This window comes from Phalacrocorax aristotelis, chromosome 4 (assembly GCF_949628215.1).
Source record: "Phalacrocorax aristotelis chromosome 4, bGulAri2.1, whole genome shotgun sequence".
Lineage (NCBI taxonomy): Eukaryota > Metazoa > Chordata > Aves > Suliformes > Phalacrocoracidae > Phalacrocorax > Phalacrocorax aristotelis.
The window spans coordinates 19,209,566-19,226,175 of NC_134279.1; the positions used below are offsets into that span (position 1 = coordinate 19,209,566).

Below are 16,610 nucleotides of genomic sequence, written 5' to 3' on the forward strand. Positions count from 1 at the left end.
TAACTGATGCTTGTTAAGACTTGGTTATAATGCTCACTGTTAAGAATGAGAAATAATCTAACCATCAGAAAGAGTTTTTGGAAGATGTATTGTCTGCTTTTGAAGTGCTCGCACATCACTGACGTAGCAAATACTCAAGCATCCTTCTGGCTGCAATTTTACGTATATTTGTGTGACTGTGAAAAAGGATCTTGGTATGATTACTGTAAGTCTAGTTCTGTGGAAAATCTGTCCGCTGTTTTGGGGTGCAGGTCATTATTTCCATGGTAACTGGCTCTGAAATCTTAACTCTCAGCACATCAGAGGGTTGCCACAGTGAACTGTCAATTGGCTCGATTTACTTGGTTACTAGAGCTTAAAGTGTGCATCAATGTTTGTGTATCCAAAGTTATAGTTGGGTGATATTAAGAAAAAGTTTGATTCAGAAGGGAATGCTTGCAAGGAGTTCTTTAACTTTTTTTTTTAAACACAATTTGTGAGTGTAACCCTTAAACTAAGATACGCCATTTTTTAAAGGAACAGGTGGAGATTTTCTTTTCCAGCTTAATGAACCCTCTAAGGAACTAGTTTTGCTTTCCAATTTTTTTCTTAATGACCCAGACTTAGCACTTGAGGACCTAGCTGTGTATGTTGAGCTGTGCCAAGACCAAAGTTTGGACTGCCTCCTAGCTATGCATGCCTTATGCTCCTATGTGAATGTAGAGCAGAAATGTTCTTAAGCCTGATCAGGATTAATTACTCCGGATCAGGAGTAATAATAAAAGGTATGTAGAACACAGGGAAAATGGGCAACTTCCATTTTTCAGTTGTAGTTATACTACCGTAACACTGGGCTAACATGGTGATAAATCAAGATTTCTAGACTCTTTCACTGATATCAAGCATTCACGTTTTATTGACTTGCCTGATCTCTACTGTTAGTCATGACTTGCTTTAATATCGGAACACAGTGGTGTTTTTTTCTTTAACTGGATATGACTGTAGGAAGGAAGCTACTCAGCTATGTTTGAGGCACAGTGAAGCTACTTGAGCAAGTAAAACTTTGTTTTTCTTTAACAACTCTTTGAACTTGTTCTAAATATCTTGTATAAATAACAATGATCCAAAGCCTGTGATTGGAGGACTTAGAGTTTTGAATCAGATCCTAAAAGCTGGCAAAAAAAATACTCTTTTTCTGCAAATATATATGAAAGCGCTTCCACCAATTTTAACATGTAATACAAGCACCTATGTCTACATGCTTATAGGACTGGGCTTCAGTGACATAAGAAAGATTAAATATTTTAAAAGCTAGTGAAAGAGAAAGGGGAGAAAATGATTCTTTTTTTTTTTTTAATAAACGAGACAGAACCATTGTATGCAGCTTGGAATTAGTTTGCCAACACTTCGTCAGGCTTCCATAACTTCATAATACATAATCTACTTTTATCCGAATTGTAAATGTACACCAGAAAAAAATACACTACCTCACAACAAAACGAAAAACAGAAGCAGGTTGAGCACAAATAAATGGGAAAGCAATTCTTCAGTTTTTCCTGACATAAAAATTGTAATTGAGCACATTTTGCATTCAATTTTATTTTAATGGGAAAATTTGTCTTGCCTTCCAGGAAACTTGATGGAAACAGCATACAGTCTTTGAGTTTTACACAGACTGGCACTGTCCCTTATGTAACAAATGCCTAGATTTGCTTAAGGATGGAAAAATGCAAATTTTGTGACCTTTGTGTGCTTGTGTAGATGTATGCACAGGTTTCAGTGGGTAACTTGGGTTATTGGTTACACGATTCTACCAAAGAACAGGACTTGGCATAACGGCTTTGAATCTTTTTCAAGAACAGAAAACCCCTTTCTATCTGCAAGTGATTATTCAGCAAGGTCTTTGTTACCGATTTAGTCCAGTTGTATTTGCCCAGAAATAATCTGTTGGCTTGAGGAAAATAAGCTAAATAAGGACAAGTCCCAGTAAAAGTCTGTTAGTGTCAGCTACACCAGAGGCTCAGTCCTCACTTCAGAAAACACTTCCACAGAGTACAGAACTGCTGTCTAGTGTACATAGAAACTTAGGTATGAGAAGGTCCTGGTGCTTTAAAAAAAAAAAACAAAACCCACACCCAAAACAACAAACTAAACCATTGATAAACTAGCAGTAAATGATTCCATAAACCTTGAACTGAACCAGAGGTGTGTACTTGGTCTCCCTATGAATCTTATTTCTCAAATAGGTGTTGATATTAATAAGGCTACCAGAACACAAGCAAAACACTTAATGAAAAGCCCAGTCCTATTTTATGGTGGTTAGGAGTGGGTAAGCAATTAATCTTCATGCATGGTGGGACTCAGTAAGTTGATATTTTCCTGAAGAATTTGAAAAAAAATCATAAACAGTAAATAGTTTTAAGTAACTTTTCCTTTTAATGAAATAGTAGGCTAAATGTCCAAAATATTAAAAAGTGCAGTAGTAATTCCAATAGAAACTTTTTTTAAAATCCAGTAGCATTTTGATCAGCTGTCCTCAGGACTGAGCACCTGCAAGTGAAACTGGGTAGGAATGGTCCTAAGCAAAGTGGGAACTGCCTAGGCTGCTCTGTTTTTCTAGCTGTGAGAGATTGCTTAGCAGTAAGCAAGCATCCTAAAGGTAGCGTGGTTCAGCTGACCTTCCCCTTTCCCTCCTTTACTGTCTGCTCAGAGCATGAACTGTCTGCCGCGTCCGGGGTGAAGGGGAGGTACGAAAAGATGAAATACCAATAGCCCCGCGTGAGGCACGAAGGGATGGTCGTGCTGGCTTTGAAATTCTGCAGCTCCCCCTCTCCACACTGAATTCCCTCCCGTCTCGAGCGAAGGCTCCATTTCGGGTTTTCAGCCGGAGAGCTGCCGGCGGGCAGGCACTTGCAGCGAGACGAGCCCCGTCCCCGCCCGGGGAGGCTCGGCCGAACCCGCCCGGCTGCCGCCTCCGGGGCCCGCTCCCCTCCTGCCCCCTCCCCTCGCTCCTTCTGACCCGCTCCCTCGCGCCCTCCTGTCTCATATACCTCCTCAACCTCTCCTTATTTTCCGCCCTTAATCTGGCCGCATCCTCTCGCTGCCGCACGGCCCGAGGGAGCGAGGCTGCGGGGGCAGGGGCGGGTGGGCCGGCTGCTCCCCTGGCAGGGCTCCGTTCGTGCTTCTCGCCGCCCCGGCGGGCAGCTCCCGGCCGGTGGCCCCCGCTGCAGCCCTAGCGGAGGGCCCTTCTTCACCCACTCCCAAACCCCGGGGCGGTACCCCCGCCCAGGCCCTTTAGTAGCCCCGGCGCAGGGCGCTCCGTAGCAGCCGGGCCATGGACGGGGGGTTCCCCCCGCGGCTGCGCTGCTGATGCTGGGGCTCCTGAGTGCGCGGGGGGCGGCGGAGCCCGATGCCTCTGCCATCCTGGTCTCCAAGCGGGGGCTGCGCGTCCCCCTCGGCCGCTCCGTGTCGCTGGACCCGGGTGTGGCCGGGGGACAGGTGTCGGGTTGCGGTGCTGGGGAGCGGGGCAGCCCCACAGCCTGCCGGCGCCTTGCATCCCCCGCGCTTCCCCTGAGCCCCCGCCGGGCAGGTCACCTACACCCACTTCGGGGCCCGCAGCCCCGGCTGGTACCGCCTGCGCCTCCAGCTCCGCGACGACTCGCCCTGCCGGACCCTCGTCGTGCCTTTCACGCTGGAGGGGGAAATGCTCTTCCAGCAGCTGCGCCTCCTCACCATCAACCTGCCCCCTGCCCGTGGAGAAGCTGCGGGGGCTCAGCGCCCCCCTGGACGGCAAGGAGCTGGGCGAGCCCGGCCGGCGCCGCCGCCTCACCCTGCTGCCCCCCGAGGCCGCCGGCCCCCGTCCCGCCTATGGGCGGCTGCTGGACGCTGAGGGGCGGCCCCTGCCCGCCGGCTACAGGGGAACCTGCTGCAGGCGTGCAGGGGGATCCGCTACCGGCACGCGGCGGCCGCCGCCTCCCCCGGGCGGGACTGCATCCCGGCGCGGGTGTCCGTGCTGCCGGCCGCCGGCCCGGGGCAGCAGGAGTACTTCCAGGTGCTGGTGGGGATCCACGAAGGGGCCGACAGCACGTCTCCCTAGCCCAGCTTCCTGGCGCTGCTTAGGATGGAGGTGGACCAGTTTGTGCTCACGGCCCTCACCCTTGACGTGCTGGCTGCTGAGGACCTGGAGCCCCCCCTGGACCTCCTGATCTTCAACCTCACCTCTGTCTGGCCCAGCAATGCATGGCAGCAAGGCTTCCTGCTCAGCGCAGATGACCCCAGTCACCCTCTCGTTGCCTTCTCTCAGCAGGACCTGAGGGAGCTGAAGATTTCTTACCAATCCCCTATCCTGGACTCAGACCAGGAGCGGCTTTTCCAGGTGGAAATGGAAGTCCTGGACCCTGATGGTGTCTCCTCAGAGCCTTTTGCATTCATGATCCTGGTAAAGCTTATGAACACGTTGGCCCCTGTGGCCACTTTCAGTCATGTGGCTGGCCCACAGCTGCTGCTTTCTGAGGGCCAGTCAAGGGCCCTGTCTGGCAACTTGGAGATCAGTGATGAGGACAATCTGAAACAGGTGAAGGTCTGGGTCATGCAGGGCCTGCGATACGGGAAGCTCAAGGTCCTGGGTGTACCCCCCAGCTGCAAGTACTGCTGCAGAGCTAGCAGCAGGGCAGGTGATTTACCAGCACGACGGCAGTGAGCACAGCTACAGTGACAACATTATCTTCCGCATGGCAGACGGGCAGCACCAGGTTGAATTTCTGTACCCCATCACTATTGCTGCTGCTGATGACGATCAGCCACCGCTGCTGAATGCAAATACAGGGCTGGTGCTGAGCGAGCACCAGGCTGTCCAAATCTCACCTTTTGTCCTTAGTGCCACAGACATTGACTGTGATGATACCTCTATCTGATTTGTCCTCGTTGGGGATCCTGCAGTGTCCCTACTATGCTCCCACTGATTTGGTGAGCTGCTGCTGCATCAGGCAGAGCAACCAGCATCTTACAAGAGCAAAGAAAGTGGAAAATGGTTGGACAGTGACTCCTCTTCCTCCCCCTGGCACTTTGTGGAGGATGAGCACATGTACGAGAGGGTGGTAAACGAGTGGCTGCAGCAGGACATCCTCACCTGGGAGGCTGTTCTTCAGGCACATGGGAGCTCAGTGCACCAGCCCAGTGATGCGCCACATTGTGTTCCAGCTGCAGGATGACAATGACCCCCCTAACTGGTCAGGGGAGCATGTGCTCACTGTCAAAGTCCAACTGGTAGACAGCCTGCCACCTGTGCTGTGGCCAGGTACTAGCCTGCAGATGACAGTGCAGGAGTATCAGCTGACTGTCTTTAAGAAGCACCATTTATGGTATACTGACCTGGATACAGGTGTCAGGGAACTGAAGTACATTTTACTGACACCCGCAACTGACACAGATGAGAACCACTCTGTGGTCACTGGAGAGATTGTGTTGGCCGACAGTCCTGAGACATCCGTTACACGTTTCACCCAAGGTCAGGTCAACCACCACAAGGTGGCATAATGACCCTCAGATCAGGAGCTGGGGATTGCACCATAGATGGTTCAGTTCACATTCCTTGTAGAGGACTCAGCTGGCAATCCTCTACAAGGTACCTTTACGCTCTTCCTACAGCCAGTGGACAACCAGCCCCCTCGGATCACTAATACAGGCTTCACTGTGCTTGAGGGAAACACCTTCTCACTAGCAATTAGCTGGATGCCACAGATGAGGACACACCTGCAGACCAGATTGTCTTCACAAGTCAAGCTCCGGAGCATGGCCATTTACATCATCTGCAGGAGGGCCTGATGGTGCAAGGGGATTCCTTCCTGCTAGATGATATTGCTGGTGGGCGCATCTCCTACGAGCACAGCGGTGATGAGTATGCCAGTGATTCTTATCAGTTGGAAGTGAGTGATGGAGTCCATCATGTGCCGATCACAGTCAAGATTGCTGTGCAGTCTGTGGATGATGAATACCCAAGTATTGTTCTCCCCAGTGGTCACAGGCAGGTGGGAGCAGTCATTGATGTCCTGGAAAATGGTGCTACTCAAATTACTACATCACTTATCCAGGGTACAGATGAGGATACAGATGACTTGGTGCTGACCTTCATTGTGCAGGATCCCCCCAGGCTAGGTGACATCCTCATGGATGGAGTGTGATCAGAAAAATTTACCCAGCGTGACCTCATCAGCGGAGCAGTAGCCTACACTCACACCAGCAGAGAGATTGGCTTGAAAAAGAGGTATGATTCCTTCAACCTCACCATTTTTGACCTCTCCGGTGAATGGGTGGCAGGAGGCAGCACAGTGCAAAGGGGGTGTGTGGCTGTAACTATATCACCTGTGGACAGCATTGCACCTTAAGTGATGGTTGTGGTGTCCTTGAGGGAGGGAAGCGTACTCTAACTCTGGGTGACCTGAATATGGAGGACATAGATACTTGAAAAGATGATATCTTGTGCATTGTTACAGTTCAATCCACTTCAGGATATTCGGAGAATGTTTCTCCAGCTCCAGGGTCCAAGAAGTCTAGAGTTGGCACTGCCATTAGTGCTTTTTCACTCAAAGTGCTTTTTCAGTCAAAGATGTTTGTCTGGGCCATGTCAACTATGTACAGAGCATTCACAAAGGCTTGGAGCCTGTGGAGGATAGACCCACTTTCCAGTGCTCTGATGGTGTTAACTTCTCGCCTTACCAGTTCTTCCCCTTCGTCATCATCCTCGCCAATGATGAAAAGCCAGAACTGTGTGCATGAATTCATGGTGCATGAAGGGATGAGCCTGGTGATTGACACCCCCATCCTCAGTGGAGCTGATGCAGACATGCCTCCAGATGAACTACATTTTGTTATTGCTGTTCCTCCTAAGCATGGGCAGATTGTGTGGCAGCTGTCCACAGACACTGCCTGTTCAGAGTTTCACCCTGGAGGAGATTCAGGAGGGCTTCCAGCATTGTGTCTGAGCATGATGACTCAGAGACAAAAGATGATAGCTTCCAAATTCAGCTGACTGATGGACACCATACAGTGGAGCAGAATGTGCCGATTATGGTGATCCTCGTAGATGATGAGACACCCAGGATGGCAATCAACAGTGGTCTAGAAGTAGAGATTGGCAAGTCAAAGGTCATCTTTAGTCAAGACCTTAAAGCCACAGATACCGATTCAGTGGACAAGAGCCTTGTTTATGTCATCGTTAGGCACCTGTGCTGGGTTTCTTACAGCATCTGAACAGACAAGAGGAAGTGCTGTGCAACATTACACAAGGCACAAACTTCACACAAGATGATTTAGACCAGGGTTTTATCCACTATGTTCACACTGGCCTACATGGAGTGCGTGATCTCATTGAATTTGATGTTACTGATGGTATTAATGCCTTGATAGACAGGTACTTCTGTATTATCATTGGTAGCATTGATATGGCCTTCCCTGAGGTGATCAACAAGGGGTTAAGTCTGAAAGAAGGTGGAAAGGTGACACTTACAACTGATCTGCTCAGCCCAAGTGATGTTAACAGTCCTGATGAAAATTTGCATTTCAGTGTCACCCGGTCCCCAGTCTGGGGCCATCTAGAGAACTTGGATAGTCCTGGAGTACCTGTTGTTTCCTTTACTCAACTCCAACTTGCTGGCAACAAGATTTACTACATTCACACTGCAGAGGATGAGGTGAACATGGACAGTTTTGAGTTTGAAGTGACAGATGGGTATAACCCAGTCTTCCGTACCTTCAGGGTCTCCCTCACAGATGTAGACAATAAAAAGCCAATTGTAACTATTGGTGACCTGGTGTTGAGGAAGGGGAGACCAGGCTGATCACCCTTTTTGAACTGACTGTGGGAGACGGGGATACACCTGACCATTTACTCCTATTCACAGTCACTCAGGTTCTAGTGCATGGCCAGATTTTGTACACCACCACCTACCCGGTGAGTAGCTTCACCAAACAAGACTTGAATGAGAATCATATCAGCTACAGACGTGATGGTACAGAAACCAGCCAGCATAGTTTCTCCTCTGTGACTGATGGGACCCACACAAACTTCTATATTTTCCCTGACACTAGCAAGACGATTTGTCAACCTCAGATGATGAGGATTCAGGTCAGCTCACTGAATAACAGAGTGCCCCAGGTAGTGGTGAACAAGGGTGCCCCTCCTCTGAGAAGACTTCCAGCTGGACACCTAGGCTTCCTGATCACTAGTAAGGCACTAAAGGCGGAGGATAGAGACAGTCGCCACAAGCTGTTGAAATACAAAATAACAGATGGGCCAGAGCATGGCTTCATCATTAATACAGGTCTTGGAAATGAGAGCATTAGAACATTTATGCAAGGTTGGTGCTGATGGCTGTATTTGCTTATAAACATTGGGCTCCATATGCTATTATTCTGTGTTATATCATTTGAATCTTTGTTTCAGGGGATTTAGAAGGTAATGTCTTCTAAACTATGAAGTATATGCAAATGATCAGAATTATAATGCATGCATTTTAGAAACAAAGCTTTCTTTTACCTACGATGACACATTAGAAAAGTTCTGTGTTGTATGTGCATATGTTAATATGTTTCCTGCTGTGTGTTAAATGTACCTCTTACTATGTACATAGCATGGTACTGCTCATAAGAAGATGGGATAAAATCTGATATGGTGATTTGCAGATCCAGCACCAGTTTATTTTTGAAGACTGAAGTACCTGTTTACTTGCTTGGAAATTAAACCGGGGCTCAAAAATCACTATTGTCTTCAGATAAAATTGTTTGGAAAGGTGCTTAATGTTTCCGCTCATCACTGGATCTAGTATTTAAAAAAAAAAAAAAAAAGGCAGGGAACAGCCAGTACAGCCTCAGGAGTTTGGGTTACATTTTGTGTGCCTGTTCCACAGAGAGAGCTCAGTAGGTTGGGAGGCCTCCCTTAGGTCAGCTCCACCAAACCCGTGCAGAATTAGCTCTAGGACAGCTTAATGCTGAATGGAGTATAAAGAACATTTAGGTATATCCCAAGCATTTTTATATGAAATGAAATTGTTTATTTAACTAAAATAAAAGCAAAAGTAGAAGACTTCTCTGATGTCTTCATATTGATTAAATGTGGCACAGGATAATACACTTGCAACTTCAGGGTAATAGAAATATGCTGATGGTTTTCTGCTATTCTCTGAAGAAATCAAATCAAAATTTTATTGTCTTTTAGATCTATTTGTGATTTGTTAAATACATTCTCGTATTCACTCCCAATGTACCTGCAATAGTTTTGTGTGTTATAGAAAAGCTTAAAAAAAATGCAGAATCTTTGCTCTCAATAGATTCAATTTAGTTATAGCAAAGTAATTCTTCCTAATGTGCTGAAACAAGGAAGGGACTTTAGTATTTCCAAATAAATATTTATGGTAAGACTATATCTCAATGTCTTTTTGATGTAGTTATTAGTTTTTGCCGTACTTACTAATAAGTAATCAAATAGTGAAGGTAGAATGAAATGCGTCCTGTATTCTGTAGTAAAATTCCCTGATGATTCATTTAGCATATTCTTTTCTTAGCTGATATTGATGAAATGAAGATCATCTACATCCTGAAGGAAGGTGATAATGCTACCAGTGACATCTTCTGTTTCTCCATTGAAGACAATGGTAGGATTAAGATGCTTAATTATACATATCATAGAATTACACCATCTGGAAGATTGCTTATATTAAATAATTAATTTAAATATTAAATAATTAAATATTAAATAATATAACGCTTGACCGTTATGAGGATAGTCACTGAAAACCAATAGCTTCTTTGAGCTTGCTAAAACTTCCTATTCTAATTATTGCAAACCAGAAAAAATTTATCTCGATCTCTTGAAAACCAGTTATTACATTCTGTCTATAGTCAGTCTGTTTCTGTTCTCGTAGCCATATAAATCATTGTAGTTTTATGTCCACCATTTGCTATAAATCAGTCCAGCCACAGATAAGCATGTGCCTGAGAAATAAGCATTCTTTTAAGGATTAAGAAATATCTCGCACTTTGGTTAGGTCAGACATTTTGATTAGCTGAGATGAACGCATCCATTTTATGACTTGAAGATGCACGCGAGCACCTTGGATATAACTTCCTGTGTTTGCTTTATCCCCTCTGTAGGGCAACACTTAACTGGTTTTGAGCAGCGCACCGAGGGTATCAGTTAGCAAAACAATGAAATGTGACTTGTTTATTTTCAGTTGTCCAAGAAGTAATTGAACAATTGGAACCAGTCATTTGGTATTGTCACTTTGCTCATGTATAAAAGATTATTTGTCTTAAGGGACATTAAAACATTTTCAATATTACATCAGCTACACCAATGGTTCATTGTGATCCTGTGGGGGTCAAGTTTCTCATGTTTACAAATGAAGATGGAATAGTAGGCAGCTGGGAGTGTGCACAGTATTCATAGCTTGAAGGAGATTATTTCCTTTCTAGTTAAGGTTTAGGTAAGCAAATAATTTCACTTAGCTGCTGTTATACTGGGCTCCAGGAAACCGGATCACCTGTTTCATAAGCAAAGAATTCACCAACCCATACCCCATGGCTGGCACTTTGTATCCTTGGCAACTTTACTGCTGGAAGGATCTTCTCTTTTAGTAGCCAGTAGAGTAATTGGGATGCAAAGCTATGACAGGCTGAAAATGGCTTTTGGTTTGTGCTTCCTCTGGTTATGCTGAAAGAAAAAGGTTGAACATTGGCCAGCTGAGGGGGATGGAACAAACAAGCTAGATTTCACAAACTAATTATTTTCTAGCTCTTTTTGAAGTAGTGTTCAACCAATGCAATTAAAATCAAATGGGGCTATTAATTTAAGAAAGATTGGAGATGCATTGTCTATTTTAGCTTACATTTCACATAGCACGCAGGAGAAGGTTCTGTGAACAGCTACCTGTGTTTCTTACAGACGTCTTACTTTGCTGTCACGTGATCAATATACAAGTCTTTGTGGCATGACTAGGTGGGGTAATATAATAATGATGAGAAACAACGGGGAAAAAGGAATGACATGACTGAACAGATGGTGATTCTTATTCCTTATACACCCAGGGACACAAAGGGAGTCAGTTACTAGGTGTTTTCATTAACAGCACTTTCAGTCTCTGCTAAATGGAGTGATTCTTTCAGCTAGATTACTTCATCATCTGTCTGTTCTAGATACCAACAGCATAAGAAAAGCTCTGGCAATAGATGTGTGCAGCTATGCTTATAATGAAAGTATGTACTGACTGAAGGGTTGCTGTATACCGATGTGACTGGCACAACTACGGGAAGAGTACATGGCTACAGGAAGGTGTGCGCTGAGTGAGTAACATCTGGAAAGTCATTTAAAACTTGTTTGCTGTGTAAAAGAAGGTTGAAATAGCAATGCTGTCATTACTACTATAGCACGAGGAAATTCTTTTAAAAGAAATTCTGTCTGGATTAGTCTTTTGGTGGCTTTGGTGCTTAGAAATGCGTTGAACATATTCCCTCAGGGGCGTTTACCTCCCTTGGGAGTGCCTGAAAGAAGGCACAACTATAACAGCTGTTCTACAACTCAGGGAAAATATACCTAAAGGCCCAACAGGAGGAGAGAACGTACGCTGCTTTAGTACGGTTTGCAACTGCTTCAGCATCACTCAAGAAATAGCCTGCTATGTTCTACATTTTTATGTTTTGGCTTCTGAAATCCTCTAAAGCATTTAATTTTGCATCAGTACAAAAGAAACTGAGCAATGAAGTGCATGCGAGCGTGTGTGTACCAAATGTGAGGAGAAAATGCATGCATTTTAATCTGTCTTGTTACCTCACTTGCACAAACACGATCAGGTTCTTCCAGACACAAGTTTTGCCCTTTAATGGGAGAGTATACCTTTGAATAATAGAATTTTGTCTAACCTGAGGGTAGGAAAGATTCCTTTAGGTTCCTTATCTGGATAACTACTTGTTCTGGTATTTAAAAGAGCTCCTGGGAAAACTTTATCGGTGATATGTGTGAGAAAGAACGGCTAGCAGCTTTCAGAAATGTCAGTCCCTCTAACGTGAGGAAACTATTCCCATTCCTGCCATTAAACTGAAGATTTGGGCAGTAGTACTAGAATTCTAACCCTCTAATTATTGGTGCATGCCAGCAGCTCCAAATTGTGAGTGTTCAGTGTTGAGCCTGCAGTTCATTTCGTAGACCAAACGTTGGTACAAGTTGAATACAAAGTAGGTAAATTTCAGCTGGTTTTCATGATTTATTCCCAGAGTGAATGTGCAAATAGCATAATGTTACGTTTGTTCAAAGATTCATAATGGAGCGATGACATGCGGTAAACCTAGAGTGGTTATTTTTTATTTCACCGTACTTGATTTTGGAAGTATTTGTTATTTTTTTCCTTGGAGATTTTCATGCAAAGATCAGCTTGGTTAGACTTGTTAGTCCAATGCCTCTCCACCTGGTTTATGTTTGGTGATATTTTGTATGAGTAACTCCTTTATTTACCTGTAGAGTTCACCTGTTGTTTTTGTAGTTTCTTAGTACACTTAACCTTTTGACACTCCTGCCATTGCTGCCCTTTAGACCTTGTTTTCAATTACTGTTGCCAAAAGAGTAATGAGAGCTCGCTGGTACTGAAAGCTACAGTATTTTGCTGATGTGAACTCTGTGGGACTAGTTCGGGCTTCTTTCAAACTTTGTGTGGAATGCAATTCTAAAACTTAGGATTCCCTTGGGACAAAGGAATCCTACCAAAATGCACTGAAGAGTATTTGGAATCCATCAAATATTAAAGAAAATTTTGTATTATGTACTTCTAACTACAGGAATTTCCAACTGATGAGCCATCTCCAAGCAGCCTTAAAAAAAAATCCCAAAGCTATACTTCTCCCAAGTTAAATAGAATTTTAAGGTGTTTAGAAAAAATTTTGATTTTCACTGAAGTTTGAAAACGTTAGTCAGCAAAGATGTCTGGACTGTTATGCAACAAAGCTTGTCAAATACCTTGCACTGCAAGGATCTTTCTAATTCAGTGGGAAAATGCCTTCCATTTTTAATGTGTTTTTAGTGTGCTCTAATTTGCTGTCATGCTTGACAGCACTGCACGATGCATTTTACCTGTGTTGACCTCAAGAATGAAAAGCCATTAGGTGGGGAGGCTTTACTTTGATACAATTGCTTGCAAAGGCATTATGTTTCTGCTGAGAGGAGAGAACCTGAGCAATTGTGGAATGAAAACATCGAAGAGCTTCTGACATGGCTTTGATTCATCCCTTCATTTATTGCTTTTTCAAGATAAGCACTCTACAGTGTTTTCAATTCTAAAGCCAGATTTTCCAGAGGAATAGAGTTGCACATCTGAAGACAAGGTTTTATCTATTTCTTTTTTATTGTATTTCATTTTAATCCTTCCCTCCAAGGTGTTGGGTAACATTTCTGCTGATGCAAGATTTTTATTTTTATTACTGTGTAATAAAGAACAACCATACTAGAATAGAGGAACTGGATGACAGTATTGTTTTTAAGAGGCAAGAAATAATTGTTCCACTCAGTGCCAGTGGTAAACTCTCCTGTACTTTCTGTAATCAGTGTTTTTTCCTCTTTCCTTAAGGAAATACATTTATCACCTATTGTAGCCCAGTGGCCCTTCCAGTCAACTCTGCATAGATTTAACTACTGTCTCTGAACAACCCACAAGTCCATTTAACCTAGTGATGAAGAACCCAATGAATGGTATGTGCTATATTTTGCTATACAGTATGACTTACAATTTTATTTTAATCCTTCACTTTTTTCTATCTCTCTCTTCATGTCCCTTCTCATCTAGGAGCCTGTTAAAAACATTCTGAAGTCAATGGAAGTCTTTCAAAAAAATCCAGTGAGCTTTGATTAGGCCTTATAGACTGTAACCTTTTCTAAACAGGAGCAACAGCACAGGTCTGCAGTAAGATACTTCCATCTACCCAAAGCTGCTCAGATGGTGCAAAGCAGCGAGAAAGTTGCTTGGTTGGTGAACCTAAGGTGTCACCTACCATGGTGGCATATTCTTAGTCAAGGTGTCCAAAAAAGGAGCACCAAACTGCATATATTAAGAATGTGATTAAATAGTAGCAGCAGGAGCAAAAAACTTACTATCATTGAGTTGTGTGGTTTGATTTTCTTTTAAAAGGTAATTTAAACTGTATTTCCACAGGGTACTTTTTTAGAGCCTTGGCACCTTGTTATATGTTGATGTGAATAGAGCAGACTAGAGAATGTTCATGTTTTCCCCTTTTTAATTTTTTCATAGGAAATCTGAAGGAAGTTTTTGTTTGATATGATTTTAATAATCACGGACTATTTTAGTCTTTTGGGGCAATTTTTTACTGTAGCATATGCTGGAGTTAAGCAAATTTTCAGAGTTCATTTTTATGTAAATGTTTGTCTTCATTATTTTGGTTCTATACCCTCATGACAGGAGGCAAAATATGTATATGTTCCTACATTTTTGCATCTGGGTAACATTGGGGAAAGCAACTACAAAGTATAACAGAAGATTTTTCATATATTTTTGAGAGCAGACAAAATACTTGATTAAAATCTGATTGCTGGATCTTTCCAGTTAATACGTTGTTGCCAGTTTATGTAGCATTACTGTGTCAAGCAAAATGTCAGATGATTTTCTGTGTTTCTTTATATAACTATCACAGAGATTATTAGAGGGTCAGGCTTCATATGTAGGTTATTTTCCTGATGGCTACGCAAGAATGTAAGAAGGATGGTCCAAATATGGTCCCACTCAAAGTGGTACTTAGTACTTTTTGAAAGCATGACTTCAAGAGATTCATGGATTCATATGCTCTCCGTGTATTTCTCCCAATACCTACATAAATTCAAGGAAATGGAACTGTGGTATTTCCCCCCTCATTCCCCATTTTTTGCAGTCTCAGAGCACGTATGCAGAGTTATTACAGATCAGCTCTCATATATTACTGCCATAACTTGGTCAAGTGTTGAAGCCCTCTGATCTTCCTGTCTCCCCCCATCACAATCCTTTGATGGGTTTGACTAATTTGGTGGTTCCTACAGAAAATTCAGCTGGTCTGTTTTATTCTTTTCATTGGTTGGTTGGTTCAGTGCTCGCAATAGAACGGTAAGGGTTCACCAAGAATGATAAAAGCCTTAAAAAAGCAAAATAGTTCTTTTCTTCTAACTTATCGAATCCAGAATACCTTGCCTGCACCAGAACATAATTTTTTCTTAGTTCTTTTATTTTTACTACGAGACTTTGTCCTTTTAGCCATAAGACAAAATGTAAAAAACATAAGAGCGCTTAGGAGTGAGAAAGAAGGAAAATTGAATGAAAGGAAGAGTCTGTGGGATGGCTGTCTCTTGCAATTTGTCTGTCGACACTGATTAGAATTTCTTCATGTCTCAATCTGTTTACATCTTCATTTGACAATTTTAGCCTGAGAGATTTAAAAGATAACATTTATAGACATTTAAGAACTTTTATGACTTACTGTTGAAATTAACCTGTCTTTCCCCAACTTTTTTTTTTTTAATTAAATTAATGCATTTGCCTTCCTTTCCCATTACTGATGAGTTAATAGAATTCTTTGGGTTTTGCTTGAATGTATATGGGTAAACAGGCATGCACATGTTTTAGTCTCTGATGTATTCAATCTGTTGTTATGAGACCTGTAAAACATATCAGGAAGGTTTTTGTATATCAGGCACTTGACATATTTGTCATTGCTTCAAAATAGTAACAGGTTGAATGGAAACTAAAGCAAAACACAGTTACCCCAGTCAACTGATGTTGTATTGTGAATGTGTGGCAGCAGATAATTTTTCCTGGAAGGCAGGATAAGATTTTTCTTTTTAGGAGAGCTGAACTCCTTGGGCAATAGATAAAGTTGGTATATTTTTGTCTGCTTACCTGACATCTTTGGTAATATTGGATTTCAGTTCCCCAGAAAATACTGACTAAATATTTCTCAAGTCTGTTGCTTAAGGATAATTGTTTTCCAGACCAGGACACACTTAATTAAAGGATGTAATTTTCTAGTTATGCTGAAATTGATGACTTGATGGTCCATGATGTTCTTGCTTAAAACCTGACATGCCTTGTGCAGTCTTCTGTCTTCCTCTGATTCTTTCAAATCTCAGATTTTTGTCTTCTGCATGTCTTTTAGCAATTCTTTATCTCATTCCTGTCTCTGTGTTCAGGATTCACATGAGTCTGTGATTTGTCTTTATAATGTCTTTGACAGCAGAAGTAGGTAATTTTCTTTAAAGTATTATTAAAAGAAAAATATTTCTGTGCAATAAGTGCTGTCAGTGATGGGAATCTTAAGCATGAGGATTAAATGTGCATTCAAAATGGTATGAAGTGGCTCCTAGTTTAACCTCTTGTAATCAGAGGGGCAGAGATTCCCCTGTAATTCCCTTAACATCTGGTGAATCATCTGAATACATAGATGGGCAATTAGGAATTGAAGTATAGTTTTCAAGTGCAAAATTGAATCCAGAAGGTATTTATAAATAACATAGTGCTAACTGACTTAAAAATGTATTGTTATACGCTTTTCTGTTGGGTATTGATCATGCCATTTACATGTGTGGTACATTCAGGAAAGAGTGGTTATTCCTTTCT

General features: G+C 42.9%; 1 protein-coding gene across 1 annotated transcript in view; it reads left to right on the plus strand.

The window, feature by feature from the left end:
- The first annotated feature begins 3,252 nt into the window (after positions 1-3,252).
- FREM3 (FRAS1 related extracellular matrix 3) overlaps positions 3,253-16,610 on the plus strand; it is a 64,048-nt gene continuing 50,690 nt past the window's right edge. The window contains 15 exon segments of the mRNA XM_075090500.1: positions 3,253-3,458; positions 3,460-3,721; positions 3,723-3,912; positions 3,915-4,623; positions 4,625-5,105; positions 5,107-5,680; positions 5,683-6,369; positions 6,372-6,580; positions 6,583-6,743; positions 6,745-6,903; positions 6,905-6,938; positions 6,940-7,186; positions 7,189-7,791; positions 7,794-8,333; positions 9,537-9,626. Coding sequence (XP_074946601.1) covers positions 3,349-3,458; positions 3,460-3,721; positions 3,723-3,912; positions 3,915-4,623; positions 4,625-5,105; positions 5,107-5,680; positions 5,683-6,369; positions 6,372-6,580; positions 6,583-6,743; positions 6,745-6,903; positions 6,905-6,938; positions 6,940-7,186; positions 7,189-7,791; positions 7,794-8,333; positions 9,537-9,626 — 5,056 coding nt within the window. The 5' untranslated portion in view covers positions 3,253-3,348.